This window comes from Mustela putorius, unplaced genomic scaffold, assembly GCF_011764305.1.
Source record: "Mustela putorius furo isolate JIRA1106 unplaced genomic scaffold, ASM1176430v1.1 tig00003913_pilon_pilon_pilon, whole genome shotgun sequence".
Classification (NCBI taxonomy): Eukaryota; Metazoa; Chordata; class Mammalia; order Carnivora; family Mustelidae; genus Mustela; species Mustela putorius.
The window spans coordinates 4,656,264-4,680,158 of NW_025422060.1; the positions used below are offsets into that span (position 1 = coordinate 4,656,264).

General features: G+C 35.6%; 1 protein-coding gene across 1 annotated transcript in view; it reads right to left on the reverse strand.

Moving 5' to 3' along the window:
• CCDC7 (coiled-coil domain containing 7) overlaps positions 1-23,895 on the reverse strand; it is a 467,373-nt gene that overhangs the window by 80,528 nt on the left and 362,950 nt on the right. The window contains exon 36 of the mRNA XM_045069128.1: positions 8,567-8,671. Coding sequence (XP_044925063.1) covers positions 8,567-8,671 — 105 coding nt within the window. The remainder of the gene's footprint in view (positions 1-8,566; positions 8,672-23,895) is intronic.

Sequence of the window (23,895 nt, forward strand, 5' to 3'; positions counted from 1 at the left end):
ACCCCCCCTTTTAACAACTTGAAAATATCATCCAATTTTCTCGCGGGCTACAAGGTTCTTGCTTGCAGAAATCCACTAATAGGCTTATGAGTTTCCCTTGAGTATAACAGATTACTTTTGTGGCTTTCAATATTTTCTTTAAGTTTTGAGAATTTAATTATATGCTGCAATGTGGGTCTCTTTATATTCATTTTATTTGGTGTTGTTTGTGCTCCTTGCAAATGTCTATTTACACAAGTTTGGGAATTTTTTAGCTATTGCTAGAGTAAGTTCTGCCCCTTTCTCATTCTCTTCTCTGTGACTCCCATAAAACATACATTATTTTACTTTACTTTATGATGACCCATTAGCCCTTTAATCCTTTTCATTCTTTTTTTTTTTTTTTCCTTTTTGCTCCTTTGATTGGGTAAAATCCACTGAGTTGTCTTTGAGTTTACTGATCTTTTCTTCTGCTTTACCTAGTCTATTAAGTAGTTCTATTGATTAAGTAGTTCTATTGATTTTTTTTTCAAGTCAGTTATTTTATTCTTCAACCTTATGATTTATGTTTGGGTACTCTTCCTTCTCTGTTGAAATTCCTACTTTTTTCATACATTACTCTCCTGACATCAGTAAGCATCTTTATAACCTTTATTTTGAATTTGCTGTTGGGTAAATAACTTGTCTATGTTTCCATAGGGTCAGTTTCTGGAGATTTGTCTTCCTTTGTTCAGAACATATTCCCATTCCTTCAGTTTAACTCTCGGTATTGGTTTGTGTGCACTAGATAAAACAGCCTTCTCTCCCAGCGATGACAGTCTGGACCTGTTTATGAGATAAACCTTGCCAATCAGCTTAGCCTACTCTTCTGTTTGCCGCTCAAACCTCTGTGCTTGTTTAAACTGCTGTCTTTGTTCTGAGTAGTGCCTAGGAGATTTGGGTGTGCTGTGACTAGTCAGCAACCCAAAGACATTAGAAATGTCCACACACTCAATCATGCACTGTGGATTACCACTAATTGTCCTTTCAGCTCATCAATGCAGGCTAAGTGAAAGCCAATCATCAGGCTGAAGATAGAAAAGTCAGGATGTTAGATAAGTAGTCTATCTCCTAGTAAGGAGAAACTTCGAGTTGGGTGTTTTTGCCCATTCATCCTGTGATGATTTGGAGGAGATAGTCATTGGAGTTATTTTGTATGCATATAGATGTGCATCATTAATCTCTGCAGTCCTGGTGCTCTTACAAATGCCGCACCCCTTCAGGTCCCAGAACCGCCAAGCCCTTATACAAAGAAGTTAGGGTGCTAGATGTATAGACAAACTCCTTTAAAGGAGAAGATGGAGACTTGGCTTTATTCCTGGGATGAGCCATGAGAAGGCACAGGGAGTTCCTATATGCTTACATCAGCTTCTAGGGGATTAAGTAGCTTAACACTGTCCCAGGGGACTCACAAATACCAAACATTGTTTGTTTGTTTGTTTTCAGATATAAGTGATTTGGGAGCCCATCCATCAAGTGGCAGCTGTAAAAGTTGTGGACATGTTCCTTCTATGGAGAAGCTGAAGACTTGGTTTTACTGTTCCTGCTGGAAGAAGAAGATAGAGAAAATGCCCACAAGTACTTTCAGGCTCCCAAGAAGGTCCTAATTAGCTCCCTCATGCAGTGTGATTTAAAAGTAGATGGAGAAGAATGCAGTCAAGCCCCTTAAAGAGAGAAACTGGGAGCCTTGTATTTTTGCCTGCTCCCTCTGTACTGAGCCGAGGGGGATTGCCATTGGAAGTGTTCATGCATCCATTTTAAAATGACCTCTTTTTTTCAAGAAATAAGAACTGTTGGTGAGCATATGGAAAAAAAAAATTTTTCACACCGTTGGGAATGTAAACTGGTCAGTCACTATGGAAACAGCATGGAGGTCCCCCCCCCGAAAATTAAAAATGGAAATACCATATGATCTGATAATTCTACTACTGAGTAGTTACCCAGAGAAAACAAAACTAATTTGAAAATGTATTTGCACCCCTATGTTTATTGCAGCATTATTTACAATAGCCAAAGTGTGTCCATTTATAGACAAAAGATTAAGAAAGATTATGTGTGTGTGTGTGTGTGTGTGTGTACTATTCCATGTATATACATGGAATGGAATATTATTCATTATTACTCAGCTATAATAAAAGGTAAGAATGCGCTATTTGCCAAAACATGAATGGGCCTAGAGAATATTATGCTAAGTGAAATATGTCAGACTGAGGAAGACAAATACCATATTATTTCAGACATATGCAGAATCTTAAACAAACCAAAAGCAGAATCAAACATAAATACAGAGAACAAATTAATGGTTGCCAGAAGGGAGGGGATTGGGAGGATAGGCCAAATGGGTAAAGAGAAGGTGATACAGGCTTCCGGCTGTGCAATGAATAAGTCATGGGAATAAAAGACACAGCATTAAGGAATATAGTCAGTGATACTGCAATAATATACAGTGGCAGATGTAGCTACACGTGTGGTGTGAGCATAGTATAATGCATAAACTTGACATGGGGTGCCTGGGCGGCTCAGTCAATTAAGCCTCTGAATCTTGATTTTTATCTCAGGTCATTATCTCAGGGTTGTGAAACCAAGCCCTGTATTGGTTTCCATAGTGGGCATGGAGCCTGCTTAAGATTATCTCCCTCTCCCTCTCCCTCTGCCCCTCCCACCCCACTTATGCTCACTCTCTTAAAAAAAAACAAAAACAATAACTTGTCAAATCAGTATATTATATACCTAAGACTAATGTAACACCATGTGTCAACTATAATAAAAAATAAAATAAAATAACATGGGTGTCCTCTTTTTAAAATTTGTTACCTTTAGGACTTACAAACACTAAGGTACACTGATTCTCCAAGCTAGTAATTTGGGAGCCAGGAACCTGGTTGGAAGCCATAAAACTTGGTTTTCAAGTATGTGGTCCAGGCCCTTTGCTCTTTAGGAAGTTCCCTCCAAGTTGTAAGGCTTGTTCCAGGGTGGGACTTAAGGCATTGAGTATGTCTCAGGTTTTCCTAATTATTTCAATTGTATTTTCTTGATTGCCTAATGTATAGGAGACACTCAACTAATTACTGGATTTTTCTCAGAGGGAACTGGTTTGTGTTTAGCTGTATATGCAGTGCATCTATGGGAGGAAGAAAGTCAGGAGCCTCCTATTCTGCCATCTCTTTATATTCAACATGGGTTAATTGTAAACAACATGTAGTTGTTTTTTTTTTCTTTTACATCAACTCTGACAGTATCTGTCTTTTGATTGGTGTATTTAGACCACTGACATTTAAAATGATGATTATTATATCTGAATTAATATCTACTATACTTGTTACTTATTTCTTTCTCCTCTCTTGTCAATGCTGCAAACATGAGTTCTTTCTTTCTTTCCTTTCTTCTTTCTTTCCTTCTCTCTCTCTCTCTCCCCCCTTTTCTTTCTTTCTTCTTTTGTTCTTCTTTCTTTTTTCTGCTATTCACCGTAGGTACCTGATAGGGCTCCTGGAGGAAAATTTCATAAAAACGTGGGATATTATATAAGGCTATTTCCTAGAACATTTTATCTCTCGTTCATCTCCAGTCTCCAGCAATTATTCAATGATACTTTAATTTTCTTAGTAGTTGCTGGATCCAGTTTTGGTTTTTGTTTTCAGTAAGATGTGATTCTCCCTATCACCTATCTGTATAGTTTGGGAGTCATGGTTTGCCCTATGACTTCAGTTCTCTGATGAAGCTAAGGGTTGTTGAATTTCAGTTTTTTCAGCTTTTTCTTGTTTTGGTTATGGGAGTGAGGACTTCCAAGTTCTTTTCGACTGGAAAGCAGGAATCTCACATAGGTTTTAAATATCGTTTTTCCTTTGGCTATTCGAGGTCTTTTCTGGTTCCATATAAATTTTAGAATTATTTGTTCCATTTCTTTGAAAAACATGGATGGTACTTTGATAGGAATTGCATTAAGTGTGTAGATAGCTTTAGGTAGCATAGACATTTTCACAATATTTATTCTTCCAATCCAGGAGCATGGAACATTTTTTCATTTCTTTGTGTCTTCCTCAATTTCTTTCATGAGTACTTTATAGTTTTCTGAGTATAGATTCTTAGCCTCTTTGGTTAGGTTTATTTCTAGGTACCTTATGGTTTGGGGTGCAAGTGTAAGTGGGATTGACTTCTTAATTTCTCTTTCTTCTGTCTTGTTGTTGGTGTAGAGAAATGCAACTGATTTCTGTGCATTGATTTTATATCCTGACACTGAATTGCTGTACAAGTTCTAGCAGTTTTGGAGTGGAGTCTTTTGGGTTTTCCACATATAGTATCATATTATCTCCAAAGAGCGATAGTTTGACTTCTTTTTTGCTGATTTGGATGCCTTTAAATTCCTTTTGTTGTCTGATTGCTGAGGCTAGGACTTCTAGTACTATGTTGAATAGCAGTGGTGATAATGGACATCCCTGCCGTGTTCCTGACCTTAGCGGAAAAGCTTTTAGTTTTTCTCCATTGAGAATGATATTTGCAGTAGGTTTTTCATAGACGGCTTTGATGATATTGAGGTATGTGCTCTCTATCCCTACACTTTGAAGAGTTTTGATCAGGAAGGGATGCTGTACTTTGTCAAATGCTTTTTCAGCATCTATTGAGAGTATCATATGGTTCTTGTTCTTTCTTTTATTGATGTGTTGTATCACATTGACTGATTTGCAAATGTTGAACCAAATGGATATTGAAAAAGAAAGCCAAAGTTGGTGGCATCACAATTCTGGTCTTCAAGCTCTATTACAAAACTGTTATCAAGACAGCATGGTACTGGCACAAAAACAGACACATAGATCAATGGAACAGAATAGAGAGCCCAGAAATAGACCCTCAACTCTATGGTCAACTCATCTTCGACAAAGCAGAAAGGATGTCCAGTGGAAAAAAGACAGCCTCTTCAATAAATGGTGTTGGGAAAATTGGACAGCCACATGCAGAAAAATGAAATTCAACCGTTTCCTTACACCACACACAAAAATAGACTCAAAATGGATGAAGGACCTCAATGTGTGAAAGGAATCCATCAAAATCCTTGAGGAGAACACAAGCAGCAACCTCTTCGACCTCAGCCGCAGCAACATCTTCCTAGGAACATCGCCAAAGGCAAGGGAAGCAAGGGCAAAAATGAACTATTGGGATTTCATCAAGATCAAAAGCTTTTGCACAGCAAAGGAAACAGTTAATAAAATCAAAAGACAACTGACAGAATGGGAGAAGATATTTGCAAACAACATGTCAGATAAAGGACTAGTGTCCAAAATCTATAAAGAACTTAGCAAACTCAACACCCAAAGAACAAATAATCCAATCAAGAAATAAGCAGAGTACATGAACAGACATTTCTGCAAAGAAGACATCCATATGGCCAACAGACACATGAAAAAGTGCTCCATACCACTCGGCATCAGGGAAATACAAATCAAATACAATGAGATACCACCTCACACCAGTCAGAATGGCTAAAATCAACAAGTCAGGAAATGACAGATGCTGGTGAGGATGCAGAGAAAGGGGAACCCTCCTACACTGTTGGTGGGAATGCAAGCTGGAGCAACCACTCTGGAAAACAGCATGGAGGTTCCTCAAAATGTTGAAAATAGAACTGCCCTATGACCCAGCAGTTGCACTCCTGGGTATTTACCCTAAAGATACAAACATAGTGATCCGAAGGGGCACGTGCACCTGAATGTTTATAGCAGCAATGTCCACAATAGCCAAACTATGGAAAGAACCTAGATGTCCATCAACAGATGAATGGATCAAGAAGAAGTGGTATATATACACAATGGAATACTATGCAGCCATCAATAGAAACAAAATCTTGCCATTTGCAACAACGTGGATGGAACTAGAGCGTATCATGCTTAGCGAAATAAGTCAAGCAGAGAAAGACAACTATCATATGATCTCCCTGATATGTGATGCAACATGGCGGCTTAAGTGGGTAGGAGAATAAATGAAACAAGATGGGATTGGGAGGGAGACAAACCATAAGTGACTCTTAATCTCACAAAACAAACTGAGGTTGCTTGGGGGGAGGGGGGTTGGGAGAAGGGGGGTGGGGTTATGGACATTGGGGAGGGTTTGTGCTTTGGTGAGTGCTGTGAAGTGTGTAAACCTGGCAATTCACAGACCTGTACCCATGGGGATAAAAATATATGTTTATAAAAAATGAAAAATTAAAAAAAATTAAAAAAAAATAAAATAAAATGGAAAAAAATCATTTTTTCTAGATAGTGCATTTGTTTTGCTACTAATACAAATTGCATAACTCTAAAAAATGTTCATTTCTAATTTTGTGTTCTTAGTATATAGATATAAAATTGGATTTTGTACAGTTTTATCTTATATCCAGGAATCTTGTAAATCAATTGATAATTTTAAGAGTTATGTGTAGACTAGGGATTCTTTTAGATTGCAATAACTGCATAGTCATATTCTGCAGCTTAGAGTTTTACCTCTCCCTTGGAATTTTTATAAGTTTTCTTCTTTATTGTAACAATTAGAGTAACTAGGACAATAATGAGTAGAAATAGTGATAATACACAGTTATATCCCATTCCAATATAGAAGAAAAATAATTTACTATTAAGTTGCTGAAAGTCTTTTGTTTTTTTTTTAAAGAAACAAATTCCAAATAAAGAAATTTTAATTCATTTATTTTTTGAGATTATGACTTTTTTCTTATTTGATTAATGAGGTAAAGTTCTTCATTGCTTTTTATTCCTCTAAAATTTATATTAAAATCCCCACTTTCTATTCAATTTTAGTGATTTGAGTCTTCTTTCTTTTTTCTTCATCAGTCTAAATTTTTCTCAGTTTCATTCATCTAATGAATCCTCTGTGGACAGAATATATTTGGAAAATGGTTTTGATGCATTCTACCAGTCTCTGCCTTTAGTTTGGAGAACTTAATCCACTTACATTTAATTACTGATAAGAAATAATTCATTGCTGCCATTTGTAGCTTGTTTCCCCTCCCCGATTTCCTCTTATACTGACTCCTTTCATGTTCAGTTGATTTTTTAAAGGACTATATATTTTGTTTCCTTTCTAAATTTCCTTTGTATATATTCTATAGATTTTCTTTTTGGTCACCAAGAGGATTATGTATAACTTCTTAAAATTATAACAACCTAATTTAAATCAATACCAAACTTAACTGCAAACATCCAAAAACCATGTATATACAGCTCCACACCCCTCTTTTTGTATTGTCACAAACCACATTTTATACATTATACATTGTATGGTCAATGACATCGAGTTAACATTATTTGTATATATTTTCTTTACAATATTATATAATAAAAACTGGAGTTACAAACCACAATTTCAGTAATGCTGGCTTATATATTTGGCATGTATTCACTAGAAATGTTTAGTTCTTCATATAACATATAATGTTAGTTACTGCCTAACATCCTATCACTTTGACCTGAGAGATTCCGTTTAGAGTTTCCTATAAGGCAGGTCTAGATTCAATGCCTTGAATGCCAGGAGATCTTCTATTCTTTATAGTTTGGTTTTGTGCTGGAGCACTCCTTCACACTTACACCAAATTTTCTTACTATTTTGAAGATTTTTTTTTTCTTAAGTAGCGTTCTCTTAGTTACTGTAAACATTTGATTATTTCTCACTGCTCTGACAAAGTCAGATTTGACAGTTTCTGGAGTTTTGCTTGTTTGGTTTGTTTTTTTAACGTTTCTTCTAAAGATCAAGAATTTGAGGCCTCCTCATCTATTTTGCTGCCTTATGGCAGTTGTTTGGAAACTGTCTCAGAATACTCAGTTTATATTTTATTGCAAAATACTTAGTCAACTGGCCATACCAGCTTTACACATATTCTGAATTCTTACATATTTTTCTCACCATTAGAAATGTCCCAACCTGGTGATAAGATAAAAAGCAGCCATATTATCTATTTTGTGAAAGCTCCATTTATTTATTCCATCTTGTTATTAGAAAAGATGATGTAAGAAATGAATTATGTTCTCTAAGAAACTGATCATATAACATCTAGTTTGTTATGAAATTTCACAATGTAGGGTGAATCCTATATATTTTTTTGTTTCATAAACAGGAAAGGAAAACCAATTAACCATTATGCACCATTACCTAATGAATCCTTGTTTGGTGGATTAATGTGCACATAAAAAATTCACCTAATAATAAATATTAATTGATTGATTAAAATAAAATCACTTTTGGGACGCCTGGGTGGCTCAGTGGGTTAAGCCACTGTCTTCGGCTCAGGTCATGATCCCAGGGTCCTGGGATCGAGCCCCAAATCAGGCTCTCTGCTCAGCAGGGAGCCAGCTTCCTCCTCTCTCTCTGCCTGCCTCTCTGCCTGCTTGTCATCTCTCTCTGTCAAATAAATAAATAAAATCTTTAAAAAAAAAATAAAATCACTTTTGAGAAAAGTTGTCTTACATTTGGATTTCTTATATTCTTTTAACAACAGAATGATAGAGTTAAAGTACTTTAACGGTTAAACTGTGTTTTTCTTGTCCAAACATAAATCTTTACTTACCTATGACTTTGTTTAAATCTAATTGATGTATTATATCACTAATTGATGGATATATTGCTGGATGATCTGCTGTATCTGAAAGTTCTGAGGCTGCTTCATTTTTAACTAGAATAATAACAGATTACCAGATTAGTTGATTTAAAACTAAAATTTTTCTTATGGTAAAATTATAACACATAAAATTAATTAGGAATATTTTACTATATAGTTAGTTAGCCTTATTTTTTTTAAGTTTCTTTTAAAATTCCAATTACTTAATTCAGTGATTTCAGCACTTACATACAACACCTGTTCCTCATCACAAGGATATTCCTTAACTTTATTTACTTTACAACTTAACATACATTATTCAATTAAACACAAATGTGACTAATAATTTTTAAAACTGATTAAATAGCCACTATGTGCTAGTATTATACTAAGCATTTTTCAAATATTACCTCCTTTAATATTCATAATAATTCTAGGAAGTCAGTATTTAATCCCATTTAACACATATGGGAAATAGAGTTGAGAGAGATTATGAATATTTTAGAAATTCACATAGTTATTAAGTACAAAAACACGAAATGAATTTTGTTCTTTTAGGGTCCGAAATCTATTCTCCAGCTAGTAGATTCAAATGTCTCCCAGACTGAGCATGTAATGTGAGTAAAATGGAATTGTCTGTTTGGAGTGGCATGAATATTGAAGGGGAATGGACAGTATATGTTTATTAAAAATAAAAACCTATGGGAGGGAGACAAACCATAAGTGACTCTTAATCTCACAAAACAAACTGAGGGTCACTGGGGGGAGGGGGTTTGGGAGAAGGGGGTGGGATTATGGACATTGGGGAGGGTATGTGCTTTGGTGAGTGCTGTGAAGTGTGTAAACCTGGTGATTCACAGACCTGTACCCCTGGGGATAAAAATATATGTTTATAAAAAATAAAAAATTAAAAAAAATAAATATATACAATTTGTTGGAAAGCAAAAAAAAAAAAAATAAAAATAAAAAAATAAAAACCTATTACTCTTCCTGTTATAAATGCAGGCCTGGTATTCCTGGATCATCTAAATTCTCAGAAGAATACAGAAATGTAGATATTTGCAAGGAATTCCAAGATTTTAAAATATTTTCAAGTAATTTAAAAGTTTTAAGCATGGGACAAAAGAAATCATCAGCTATTATCACAAGAGATTCACCCAGTTTTAGAAAGGATTAACCATTAACACAGGGGTTAGATTTAAGAGTCAATTGCTAGGTTACATTTCTTTGTAAAACATCATTATTTATCCACCAATTTATCTGTCATCTAGAAACAGGAAAATAAGTTCTAAAATCCTAAGGAAATAAGAACTTTTGGAAGAAAAAAATACCAATAAGCAAAATATGCCAAGAAAAAAGTGGAAAGAACAATTAAAAATTGAAATGCACAATTAAAGTAACCTTTCCAAAGGCCAGTCCTCCACATTTAAATCCATGGAATTCCTTATAATTCTTAAAGAATTAATTTCTATGCCATAGTACATAAAAATTGAATTTTTGCATTCCTTTTACAAAGTCAAAATATTCATTGCAAAGATATTGACATTGAAATAGACATAACTGGCATAATTGCAATTAAAAATGCACAGAAATATAATGCAAGTTCATAATACCTTTACTAAAAATAAAGAAACAAGTAAAATCAATTTTAGTAATGTTTTATTTAACAAAATAAATCCAAAATATCATTGCAACACATAAAAGAATACAATTGATGAAATATTTTAAGTAGTCATTTTCACAGTAGGCTTTCAAACTCAAGCATGTATTATAAACTTGTAATACATCTCAATGAAGGTTAGCTGCATTTCAAGTGTTTGATATCCATATGTGGTTAGTGATTGCTATATTACACAGTACATGTTTAGAATATAAATGCAAAAATCTTAAATAAACAATAAGGAAGAAAATCAGAAGTTTATTAAAATAACAGTATGGCATCATCTAATAGAATTCATTCCCAGAATTTAAGGTAGGTCATCTCTGAATATAGTTATTATATCACTAGTTCTCAAGAAAAGTGATGTAAGATTATTTTAAGGTAAAAAGTCATTTATAAAACTTAACCATACATTCCTTTTTGAATTCCCCAACTTCATAGAGATATAATTTATATATAACATTGTATAAGTTTAGGGTGTGTATAAGTTTAGGGCTTATGATGTGATGATTGGATACACTTATATACTGAAAACTGAATACCACAATAAATTCAACATGTCTATCACTATATATATATATATACATATGTACATGTATATATGTATATATACATATGTATATCATATGTGTATATGTACATATATATATTTGTGAGAATATTTAAGATGTAGTCTCTTAGAAATTTTCAAGTATACAGTATAGTATTAATAGCTACCATATTGTATATTATATCCCCAGAACTTACTAATCTTATAAATTGAAGATTATACTCTTTGGCCAACATTTCCCCATTTCACCTACTCTCAGGTCCCTGGCAACCACTATTCTACTCTATGTTCCCATGAGTTAGTACATTTTGGATTACAAATATATAAGAAAGAATATACAGTACTTGTATTTTTTTTCTGACTTATTTCATGTAGCATAATAGTCTCAAGGTCCATCCATGTTTTGCAAAGGACAATATTTCCTTTTTTATGGCTGAATAATATTCCACTGTATATATTTACCACACTTCCTTTATCCATTGATTTTTCAAAAAGACATGTAGGATTTTTTCCATATCTTGGCTAAGGTGATTAACACTGTAAGGGACAGGGAAGTGCAGATATCTCTTTGAGATTTTGGTTTCATTTTCTTCAGATACATACCCAGAATATGGAATTTTGAATCATATGGTAATCCTTTTTTTTTTTTTTTTTTGAGGAACCTCCATATTATTTTCCATTGGCTGTAACAATATGGTTCCCTTTTCTCCAATTTCTCACCAGAAATTGTTATCTCTTGTTTTATTGATAATATCCATTCTAACAGGTGTGAGATGATATCTTATTGTGGTTTTGATATGCCTTTCCTTGACAATTTGTGAAGTTAGGAATCTGTTCATCTACCTGCTGGCCATTTGAATTTCTTTGGAAAAAAGCATATATTCAGGTCCTCTACCCAGTTATAATGGGATTACTAGTGTTAATGCTATTGAGTTACATATTTAAGATATTGACCTCTTTTACCCAATATGTAGTTTAAAAACTTTTTTTTCCCTATTCTGCAGGTTTCCATTTCATTTTGTTGAGTGCTTCTTCTGCTAGACAGATTTAAAGTTTGATTTGTTCTATTTATTTATTCTTGTTTTTGTTGCTTGTGCTTTTGGTATCTTATCCAAAATGTCATTCCCAAGACCGATGTCAAAGAACCTTTTCCTTAGGACTTCTAGGAGATTTATGGTTTCAGGGTTTACAGTTCAATCTTTATTTCAAATTTATTTTTGTGTATAGGGATCAATTTTACTTTTCACATGTGGATATTGAAGTTTCCCAACACAACTTATTGAAAAGACTATCCTTTCTTTATTTGAGTATTCTTGGCTTCCTTGTGAACTACTAGTTAACTGTATGCATTGGTTTATTTATGGACTCTCAATTCTCTTTCATTTGTCTGTGTGGCAGTTTTTTATACCAGTTTTGATTATAATAGCTTTCTAGTATGTAGTTTAAAATTAGGAAGTCCATGTCTGCAATTTTGTTCTTTCTCAAGATAACTTTGGTTATTTAGGGTTTTGTTGTTGTTGTTCCACACAAATTTTATGATATCTTTTCCTTTGCTGACTGAAAAATCTATATATGTCTTTGGGTTGTAGGAATATTTTAACAATATTAATTCTTCTGGGTTTGGGGGAGAGAAAGATGACAACAGATGAAGAGGGCCTTGGGCTTACCTCTTCCTATGAATACAACTAAATAACACACCATCCTAAATATCTCAGAAACTGACCTGAAAACTGACAGAACAAACACAACTGAAGGGAAGGGAAAGACCACATTAGAGAAGTTAGAAAGTGTGGAGATTTGGTATAGGGAAGAAGTGAATAATGGGTACTTTAGAGGGGAAGGAGCCATGGTCATGGGGAAGGGCAAGAGAGAGAGGAACACGAGGGGAATGCACAAGAACATTTCTCCAAATCTACTGGCTTGCAATAAGAGAGGTTGAATTTCATGAGTTCTTGCAACCAGTGGACCTTAAAGCCCAGAGTTTAAAGGTGGGCATGGCTGGCATAGAGCTCAGAGGGTACTACATAGCTCCTGGAGATAAGCGGGGGGGAGCCTAAAGGCAGATATCTTGGAAATAGTGATCTGAAGAACACATGGGGAACATGAGAGGGAGATTATTTGTTCTCAGAGTGCATCCATAAGAAGTGCTGATGGTGACACCTCACCAGGATCCAAGGAGCTGGCTGGCAGTTTCCCTCCCTATTCCTCAATAAAAACACAGGGCCATCTGTGGAAAGCAGCGTAGCACCAACACTTGCTGCCTAACTTGTGTACACCAAGCCCCATGCCCATGCACTCTGGTGGGAATACTCTTCTCAGTTGAGCTTGCATCATTCCCAGTGTGGTGGGCCTCTACCCTGGAGGACCAGCACAAACCCCTGCCCATAAAATCATCTCCCAACCAGAGCTTTCTGCAGGCTTCAGTTCTGGTAGAGGTATTGTCAGGTCTCATTTCACAAGCAGAACAAGTACACCTAGTTAAATCCCCCCATGTGACCAGATGACTGGCCTGAAGGATGGAGCAATCAAAACACAACACCAGAGTATACACAACACATACCAGGGACAATCCCTGAAGTGCCAGATCCTGACTTCTTAAGGCCAGTTCTTTCAGGAACACAAGACATACCTGGCTTTTCTAACGTAGAGAAGAATGCCAAGACTTAGAAAAAGTGCCAAGATGGAGTAATTCATCTAAAATGAAAGAACAAGATAAGGCAATTGCCAGAGATATAAGCAAAACAAACATAAGTAACATGGCTGATGGAGAATTTAAAGCAACAGTTATAAAGATATTCACTGAGCTTGAGAAAAGAGTAGAAGACATGAGTGAGAGCCTTACCACAGAAATAAAAGAGGTAAAAAAAAAATCAGAGATGAAGAGTGCAATATATGAGGTAAGAAACAGACTTCACACAATGGACAGCAGGCTGGAAGAAGCAGAGAAATGAATTAGTGACCTAGAAGACAAAGTATTGGAAATTAATCAGAAATTAATGAAGTTGAAGAAGAGAGAGAAAGAATAATTATGCAAAATAGGAATAGACTTAGGGAACTCAGTGACTACATCAAGCATAATAACATTCATTATTATAGGAGTTACAGAAGAAGAGAGAGAAAAGGGGTCAGAAAATTTATTTGAAGAAATAATAGCTGAAAACTTCCATAATCCAGAGAAGGGAACAGTCATTCGATCCAGAGGGCACAGAGAACTTTCACCAAAATCAACAAAAGCAGGCCAACACCAACATATGTTATAAATAAATTTGCAAAATACAGTAATAAAGAAAACAATCTTAAAAGCAGTAAAACAAAAGAAATGCTTAACTTACAAGGGAAGACTTGTAAGGTAAGGTGAAGATTTCTCAAAAGAAACTTGGCAAGCCAGAAGAAACTGATGTGATATATTCAACGTGGTGAATGGGAAAAATCTGAAGCTAAGAGTATTCTACCCAGCAAGGCTATTATTCAGAATAGAAGGAGAGATAAAGAGTTTCCCAGACAAACAAAAACTAGAGAAGTTCATGACCACTAAATCATCCCTCAAGAAATATTAAAGGGTTCTCTTTGTGTGGAAAGAAGAGACCAGAAGTGACAAAAAAAAAGAGCAGAGAAAATCTCCAGAAACAATGATAAAACAAGTAATAAAATGGCAATAAATACACATGCATCAGTAATTACTTTGACTGTAAATAGACTAAATGCTGCAATAAAAATATGTAGGGCATCAGAATGGATTAAAAAACAAGCATCTTGCCTAAAAGAGACCAATTTTAGACTTAAAACACCTGCAGATTGAATGAGAGGGGATGAAGAAACTTCCGTCATCAAATAGATGTCCAAAGAAAGCCAGAGTGGCAATACTTATACTGGACAAACTAGGCTTTAAAACAAAGACTGTAACAAAAGACAAAGAAAGGCACTATACAATATAAAGGAGATAATACAACAATTATAAATATTTATGCACCCAATATGGGAACACCCAAATAAATAAAACATTTACTAACAAACTTAAAGGAACTTACTCATAATAACAGAATAATAGTAGGGGACTTTAACACAACACTTATATCAATAGATTACCTAAATAGAAAATCAACATGGAAACAATGGCTTTACATGAAACATTGAATCAGATGGATCTAACATATATTCAGAACATTCCATCCTAAAACAGGAGAATATTCATTCTTTTCTATTGCACATGGACCATTCTCCAGAATAGATCACATATTAGGTCACAAAACAGGCCTGGTCAAATGCAAAAACTTTGAAATCATACCATGCACCTTTCTGACCACTACAATATAAAACTAGAAGTCAATCACAGGGAAAAAAATCTGGAAAATTCCAAATACATGGAGATTAAGGAACATGCTACTAAAGAATGAAGGGATCAACCAGGAAATCAAAGAAATAAAAACTACATGGACTTTCCCCATTAATAATATTCTTTCCTGCTTTGAAGAAGACTGGTTGATACTATAAATGTGGGTCCATTTCTGAGTTTTCTGGTCTGTTCCATTGATCTGTGTTTCTGTTTTTGTGCCAGTACCATACTGTCTTGACCATGAGTTTTATAATATAACTTGAGGTCCAGAATTGTCATGCTTCCAGCTTTGCTTTTCTTTTTCAAGATTCCTCTGGCTATTTGGGTTCTTTTGTATTTCCATACAAATTTTAGGATTGTTTATTTTAGCTCTGTGAAAGTTGATGATAGTATTTTGATAGGGATTGCATTAAACTTGTAGATTGCTTTCTGTAGTATAGATATTTTAATGATATCTGTTCTTCTAATCCATAAGCATAGGATGTTTTTTATTTTCTCGGTGGATTAAGCACATGACCTTTTTTTGCCTTAGTGAAATAATTTATGTACAATTTCAACTTTAATAGTTTAAAAACAGATACTTTCAAAGTAGAATAAAACAGAACATAGACACTAGGTGGGAGGCAGAAAACCTGAAATGTAGTAATGATAAAATTAACTTTGCCTAAAAGCTTCACCAAATTAGATGCACATTATTAGCATGCAAGAAATAGCACAGAGAGAAAAATGCAGAATAAAGCAAGGGCAGGTATTCTCACCTATACAAAATTTATTAAATTCCCACTTAAGTTATGTGTAATTCTTCATGGCAACTGAACATATTTTGGAAAAATATTTTAAAACAGCACTAAAATGTACAAGAATAAAGAAACCAATTATTGTCAAAAATCAGTGAATGATATTTCTATTCTTTTTTTTAAAAGATTCTATTTATTTATTTGACAGACAGAGATCACAGTAGGCAGAGAGGCAGGCAGAGAGAGAGAGAAAGGAGGAAGCAGGCTCCCTGCTGAGCAGAGAGCCCGATGCGGGGCTCCATCCCAGGACCCCAGGATCATGACCTGAGCCGAAGGCAGAGGCTTAACCCCTGAGCCACCCAGGCACCCCTGATATCTCTATTCTTAATCTCAAGGGAAGCTCTCATACAGCTTCATGTAAAGTAGAAATATCCCCAGCCAGAAATGGGACATAGGTACATAATCACTCACAAAAATGATTGTGGGAGCAGACAAAATTAGTATTTGGAGCTTTGCACCTACTCAGAATTAGGCTGTGTCAATAATGAACTTTTGAATACAGAATCAAGTCCCAGATAGATTAGATATCTTGCCTATAGTAAGAGCTCAATAAATCTTTCAGGGAAAATTCCCTAAAAGGCAAGTTTAAAAAAAAGACAGACAGACAAGTTAGGTCCTTTCCATCTGAGAATCACTGTTACCTCTCTTATTTTTATTTATTTGTTTTTATTATGTTCAGTTAGCCACTGTAGAGTACATCATTAGTTTTTGATGTGGTATTCAGTGATTCACCAGTTATGTATTACAACCAATGCTCATCACAGCATGTGCCCTCCTCAATACCCATCACCCTATTATCTCTTTCCCTCACCCTCCCCCCCTCTGAAACCCTAAGATTGTTTCCTAGGGTCCATAGTCTGTCATGATTAATCTCCCTCTCTAATTTCTCCCTCTTCCCCTATGGTCCTCCGTGTTATTGCTTATGTTCCACATATGAGTGAAACCATATGATAGTCTTTTCTCTGCTTGTCTTACTTCACTTAACATAATCCCCTCCAATTCCATCCATGTTGGTGCAAATTTGGGTATTCATCCTTTCAGATGGCTGAATAATATTCTATTGCATATATGTTACCACATCTTCTTTATCCATTCATCTGTTGAAGAACATCCCGGCCCCTTCCAAGGTGAGGTTATTGTGGACACTGCTGCTATGAACATTGAGGTGCAAGTGCCCCTTCTTTTCACTACATCTGTATCTTTGGGGTAAATACCTAGTAGTGTAATTGCTGGGTCATAGTGTAGCTCTATTTTTTAATATCTTGAGGAACCTCCATAGTGTTTTCCAGAATGGCTACACCAGCATGCATTCCTATCAACAATGTAAGAGTGTTCCCTTTTTCCACATCCTTGCCAGCATTTGTTGTTTACTGTTTTGGTAATTTTTGACATTCTAATTGGTGTGTGGTGTATCTCATGTGGTTTTGATTTTTTATTTCCCTGCTGAATAGAGGTGTTGAAAATTTTCTCATGTGTCTGTTACCCATTTGGATGTCTTCTTTGGAGAAGTGCCTGTTCATGTCTTCTGCCCATTTTTTTGACTTGCTTATTTGCTCATTGAGTGTTGAGTTTGAGAAGTTCTTTATAGATCTTGGGTATCAGGCCTATATCTGTAACATCATTTGCAAATATCTTCTCCCATTCCATAGGTTGCCTCTTAGTTTTGCTGACTGTTTCCTTTGCTATGCAGAAGCTTTTTATCTTGATGAAGTCCCAGAAGTTAATTTTTGCTCTTGTTTCACTTGCCTTTGGAGACATGTCTTGAAAGAAGTTCCTGTGGCTGATATCAAAGAGGTTACTGCCTAGGTTCTCCTCTAGGATTTTGATGGACTCCTGTCTCATATTGAGGTCTGTCATCAATTTTGAGTTTATCTTTGTGGATGGTGTAAGGGAATAGTCCAGTTTCATTCTTCTATATGTAGCTGTCCGATTTTCCCAGCACCACTTATTAAAGAGCCCATCTTGTTTCCACTGGATATTTCTTCCTGATTTGACAAAGATTAGTTGACTATAGAGTTAAGGATTCATTTCTAGAGTCTCTATTCTATTTCATTGATCTATGTGTCTATTTTTGTACCAATACCATGATGTCTTGGTGATCTCTGCTTCGTAATATAGCTTGAAGTCAAGCAACATGATGCCCCCAGCTTTGTTTTTCTCATTCATCATTCCCTTAGTGATTCAGAGTCTTTTCTAATTCTATAAAAATTTTAGAATTTTTTGTTCCTGCACTTTGAAAAATTTCAATGGTATATTAATAGCGATAGCACTGAAAGTGTAAATTACTCTGGGCAGGATAGATATTTTAACAATGTTCATTCTTCCAATCCACAAGCATGGAATATTTTTCTTTTTGTATCCTCCTCAATTTCTTTTGTAAGTGTTTTATAGTTTCTAGAGTATAGATCCTTTACTTCTTTGGTTAGGTTTATTCTAAGATATCTTATTATTTTTGTTGTTATTGAGAATGGAATCAATTCCTTAATTTCTCTTTCGACAGTTGCATTGTTAGTATATAGAAAAGCAACTCATTTCTGTGCATTGATTTTTTTTATCTTGTCACATTGCTGAATTGCTGTATGAGTTCTACTAACTTGGGGGTGGAGTCTTTTGGGTTTTTCACATAAAGATCATGTCATCTGTGAAAGATTGAGAGGACGACTTCTTTGCTGATTTGGATGACTTTTATTTCTTTTTGTTGTCTGATTACTGATGCTAAGACTTCTAGTACTATGTTGAACTATAGTGGCAAGAGTGGGCATCCCTGTCGTGTTTCTGATCTTAAAGGAAAAAAACTCTAAGCTTTGCCCCATTGAGAGTGATACTTGTTGTGGGCTTTTCATAAATAGGATATTGAGGAATGTTCCCTCCATCCCTATAATCTGAAGAGTTTTAATCATAAATTAATGTTGTATTTTGTCAAATGCTTTATCTGTATAAATTGAGAGAATCATATGTTTCTTGTTTTTTTCTTTAATTAATGTGTTTTATCACATGGATTGATTTGCAAATGTTGAATCACTCTTGCAACCCAGGCATAAAACCCTGGTGAATAATCCTTTTAAGGTACTGTTGGAACCTATTAGCCAGGATCTTGTTGAGTATCTTGACATCCATGTTTATCAGGGATATTGGTCTATTATTCTCCTTTTTGATGGGGTCTTTGCCTGGTTTTGCAATCAGGGTCATCCTGGCCTCCTAGCAAGAGTTTGGAAGTTATCTTTCTGTTTCTATTTTTTAAAATATCTCCTTCAGGATAATAGATATGACTTCTTCTTTAAATGTTTGGTAGAATTCCCCTGGATAGCCACCCAACCTAGACCTGTGTTTTGGGGAGGTTTTTGATTACTGCTTAAATTTAATTACTGGTCTATTTAGATTGTCTATTTCTTCCTGTTTCAGTCTTGGTAGTTTGAAAGTTTCTAGGAAGGCATCCATTTCTTCCACATTGCTTAATTTGTTGGTATATGGTTGCTGGTAATAATTTCTAATAATTGTTTCTATTTCCTTCGTGTTAGTTGTGATTGCTCCCCTTTCATTTATGATTTAATTAATTTAGATCCTTTTTTCTTTTGGATAAGTTTTGCCAGTGGTTTATTGATCTTATTAATTCAAGGAATCACCGTCACTTTCATTGATTTACTGTTTTTCTAGTTTCTATTTCATTGATCTCTGTTCTAGTCTTTATTATTTCTCTTCTCCTGCTTGGTTTAGGTTTTATTTGCTATTTTTTCTCATTTCTTTGTGTAGGGTTAGCTTGTGCATTTGGGATTTTCTAATTTTTTGAGAGGCTTAGATGGTTATGTATTTCCCCCTTAGGGCTGCCTTTGCACCATCACAATGGTTGAATCAATGTGTTATTGTTCACATTGTTTCAAAGATTTAAATTCTTAATTTCCTGGTTGACCCATTCATTCTTTAGAAGGATACTCTTTGACTTCCAAGTGTTTGAATTCCTTCCAGTTTTCTTCTTGTGATTGAGTTCCAGTTTCAATGCATTGTGGTCTGATAAGATGCAGGGCATAATCTCAGTCTTTTAGTATTGGCTGAGACCTGATTTGTGACCCAGTATGTAGTCTATTTTGGAGAACATTCCATGTATTCTTGAGAGGAATGAGTATTCTGTTGTTTTAGGATAGAATGTTCTCTATGTATCTACAAAGTCCATCTAATACAATGCGTCATTCAAAGCTCTTGTTTCCTTGTTGATTTTCTGCTTAGATGATCTCTTCATTGCTGTTTATGGGGTGTTGAAGTCCCCTAGTATTTTTATATTATTATCTACATGTTTCTTTAATTTGGTTATTAATTGGTTCATATAATTGGCTGCTCCCAAGTTAGGAGCATAAATATTGTTAGATCTTCTTGTTGGGTAGGCCCTTAAACTATGATATAGTGTCCCTCTTCATTCCTTACCACTATCTTTGGTTTAAAATCTAGGATGACTACTCTAGCTTTCTTTTGTGGTCCATCAGCATGATAAATGATTCTCTATTCCCTCACTTTCAATATGGAGATGTCTCTAGGTCTAAAATGGGTCTCCTGTAGACAGCATATGGATGGATGTTGATTTTTATCTAATCTGATACCCCATGTCTTTACATTGGAGCATTTAGCCCATTTACATTCAGAATAACTATTGAAAGATATGAATTTAGTGCCACTGCATTACCTGTAAAGTCCCTGTTTCTATAAATTGTCTCTGTTCTGTCTGGTTTACATTACTCTTGGGCTCTCTGTTTGCTTACAGGATCCCCTTAAATATATCTTGCAGAGCTGTCTTGGTGAGTACATATTCTTTCAGTTTCTGTCTGTCCTGGAAGTTCTTTATTTCTCCTTCCATTCTGAACAACAGCCTTGCTGGATAAAGTATTCTTGGCTGCATATTTTTCTCATTTATTACCCTGAATACAACATGCCAGCCCTTTCTGGCCTGCCTCCTTCTGTGGATAGGTCTGATGTAAGTCTAATGTTTCTACTTCTCTGGTTAGGAACTTCCCCTCTCAAACTGTTTTCAGTATTTTCTTCTTTATCTCTAAAATTTGCAAGCGTCACTATTATGTCAGGGTGTTGACCTATTTTTACTGATTTTTGGGAGGGGCCCTCTCTACCTCTTGAACACGAATGCCCAGATTAGGGAAGTTCTCAGATATGCTTTGCTTAAATGCATGTACTTGCCCTTTCTCTCTCTTTTCCCTGAGGACCCCCCAACAATTCTTATGTTGGTATGTTTTGTAGCATCACTGATATTTTGAAGTCCTTCTTCATGGCCTATTAGTTGTTTTTCTCTCTTTTCTTCAGCTTCCTTCTTTTCCATCAACTTGTCTCCTATGTTATTTTACTCTCTCTTCTGCCTCATTTACCCTGACTGTTAGGGCATCCAATTTAGACTACATTTCAGTTAGAGCATTTTTAATTTCAGCCTGATTAGATTTCACTTCTGTACTAAGAGATTCTTTAGTGTCTTTTTGCTTTTTTCAAGTCCAACTAATAATTTTTTTTATTAACATATCATGTATTGTTTCAGAGGTACAGGTCTGTGATTCATCAGTCTTAGATAATTCATGACACTCATGATAGCACACAATTTGCCCAATGCTCGTCACTCAGCCACCCGATCCCTGTCTTCCAGCAACCCTCAGTTTGTTTCCTGAGATTAAGATGGTTCATCTCCCTCTCTGGTTTTGTCTTGTTTCAATTTTCCCTTCTTTCCCTATGATCCTCTGCCTTGTTTCTCAAAATCCTCATATCCATGAGATCATATAATTGTCCTTCTCTGATTGACTTATTGTGCTTAGCGTAATACCCTGTAATTCCATCCATGTGGTTGCAAATGACATTTTTTGACAGCTGCATTCTATTCCATTATATCTATCATCTATCTATCTATATATCTCACATCTTCTTTATCCATTCTAATTTTATAAGTGTTATCCTGAATTCTATTTCTGATGTTTTACTTATATCCATATCAATTAGATCTATGGAAGATAATATTACCTTTGGTTCTTTATTTTGTTGTGAATTCTTCATTCTGGTCATTTTAACCAGAGAAGAATGGATGAATGAGTGAGCAGAAATATCAACCACAACCCAAGCAAAATACATAGTAGACAAACTTGAAGAGGTCAGACACCAAAAAAGAAAAGAAAAAAGGAGGGGGAGAGAATATAATCTTACAGGGTAGACAAAACAGGGTGATCCAGTTGATCATGGGTGTATTTTGGTCTGTGTGTTAGAAGACACTAATCCCCAAACTGTCAAGAAAACAAAACTTATAGATGTACAAAAATTAAACTGAATAGAGTGAAAGGGAGCCAAAATGAAAAATACATCTACAAAATGTAAATGTAAAAAATGAAAGTTAAAAAAAAGACAAAAACAGAGTTGATAAAATCTGAAACTAGTGGAAATGGTAATTTAAACTGAAAGATAAATGACTTTTGAAGAAAAAAAAAACCTTTTAATTCTATATACTATTTTCCACTAATGCTGGAGTTTTATAGTCTTGTGAGTTCTTTCTGTGTATCTGCTCTTTCAGCTGATCTTCTGGGGGCGGGGCCTACCTGCTATTTCTCAGGTGTGTGCCTGTTTAGAATTACACAGTTCCTTGTGAGAGGGCCAGGCTCAGTATAAGCTATTCCTCTGTGGCTTTTTTTTTTTTCCCCCTGAAAGCTTTCTGCACCTCTTTAGAGGATCAAAATTAAAATGGCCACAACCTGACCTCTAGCCTCAAAGCTATAAGACTGTGATCCCTTCTCTTCAGTGAACCTCAGGGACAAGCAGTCTTCACTTTTGTGTGTGCCAAACTCTGCAGATCCCTGTAGTGTGTGTCCACAGAGATCCTCTGGGAGAAGTTGCAGGGTCTTGCATTACTGTACTTTGTAAGTCCCTGGCCCTGAAAGGGTTGCCAGATCCTGTGCAAATCTGATTGGCCCTTCCTTGAGGGAAGGCAGAGAATCACAGGATACTTTCCTCTACAAGGACTCCACCCTGAGAGCTGTTGCCTGGTCATGTGTGCACCTGTTCTGCCCCTCCCAAAGGATGTAGGAGGGTCCCTGAATTCTAGTTCTCTGCAGGTTCCCCCAGTGGACAGCAATCACCAGATCAGGTGTCAGCTAACAGTTTATGACAAACTAAGCAAAGAGCCCCTCTGTGGGTTCACTGACCATAACCAGTTTCCCCAGTCCACTGCTTGGGAACTGTATCAGTTCAGTTACCCCTGCTTATTCTGTGACTCTATGGATCCTGAGACCACACTACCCTACCTAGAATTCTGCCCATTTCATCCACTGAGCACCTTTCAGGCAGGGATATCTCTCACTTGAGATTTCTAAGGGCTCCAGTTTTGCCCTCCAGGGCAATATCACTTTCTGGTAGCTGGCTTATAAGGCTCTCTCTCTCCTCACTACTTATCTTCCAGTATCTCCCCTCGGATTCACTACTCTCACCTCCTACCTTGCAAAAAGTGGTTGCTTTTCTAGTTGAAGAGTCCAGATATTCTTTTCTTACATCTCAGATTGAATTCTTGGGTGTTCAGGATGGTCTGCTAGTTATCTAGTTAAAATCAAGTTACTAGATGAAACAAGGTCCCCTATGCCTCCACTATCTTGCCTCCTCCCTTAAAATAAAATCTTTTAAAAAATAAAAAAATAAAATTCCTAGAAAAGTGTTTCCTAAACAAGTATTTCATTTTCCAGAAACATTATTCCATGATGATGAAAAAGATAGGCTTTCTTGGTCAATAAACTTAAGATATATAGTATAACAATTAAGAATATTTAAGAACTGTGAGAAGTAATGAGTAGTGCAAATAGCATTATAGCATTTACTAGTTCTGTAGAATCCTAATTTTGGCAGATAATGTTCTAAAATATGCAACCTAAAGAAAGATATAACAATAAAACAATAAATAAAGTTGATCGTATTTGGGGTACCTGGCTGGCTGAGTCAGTAGGG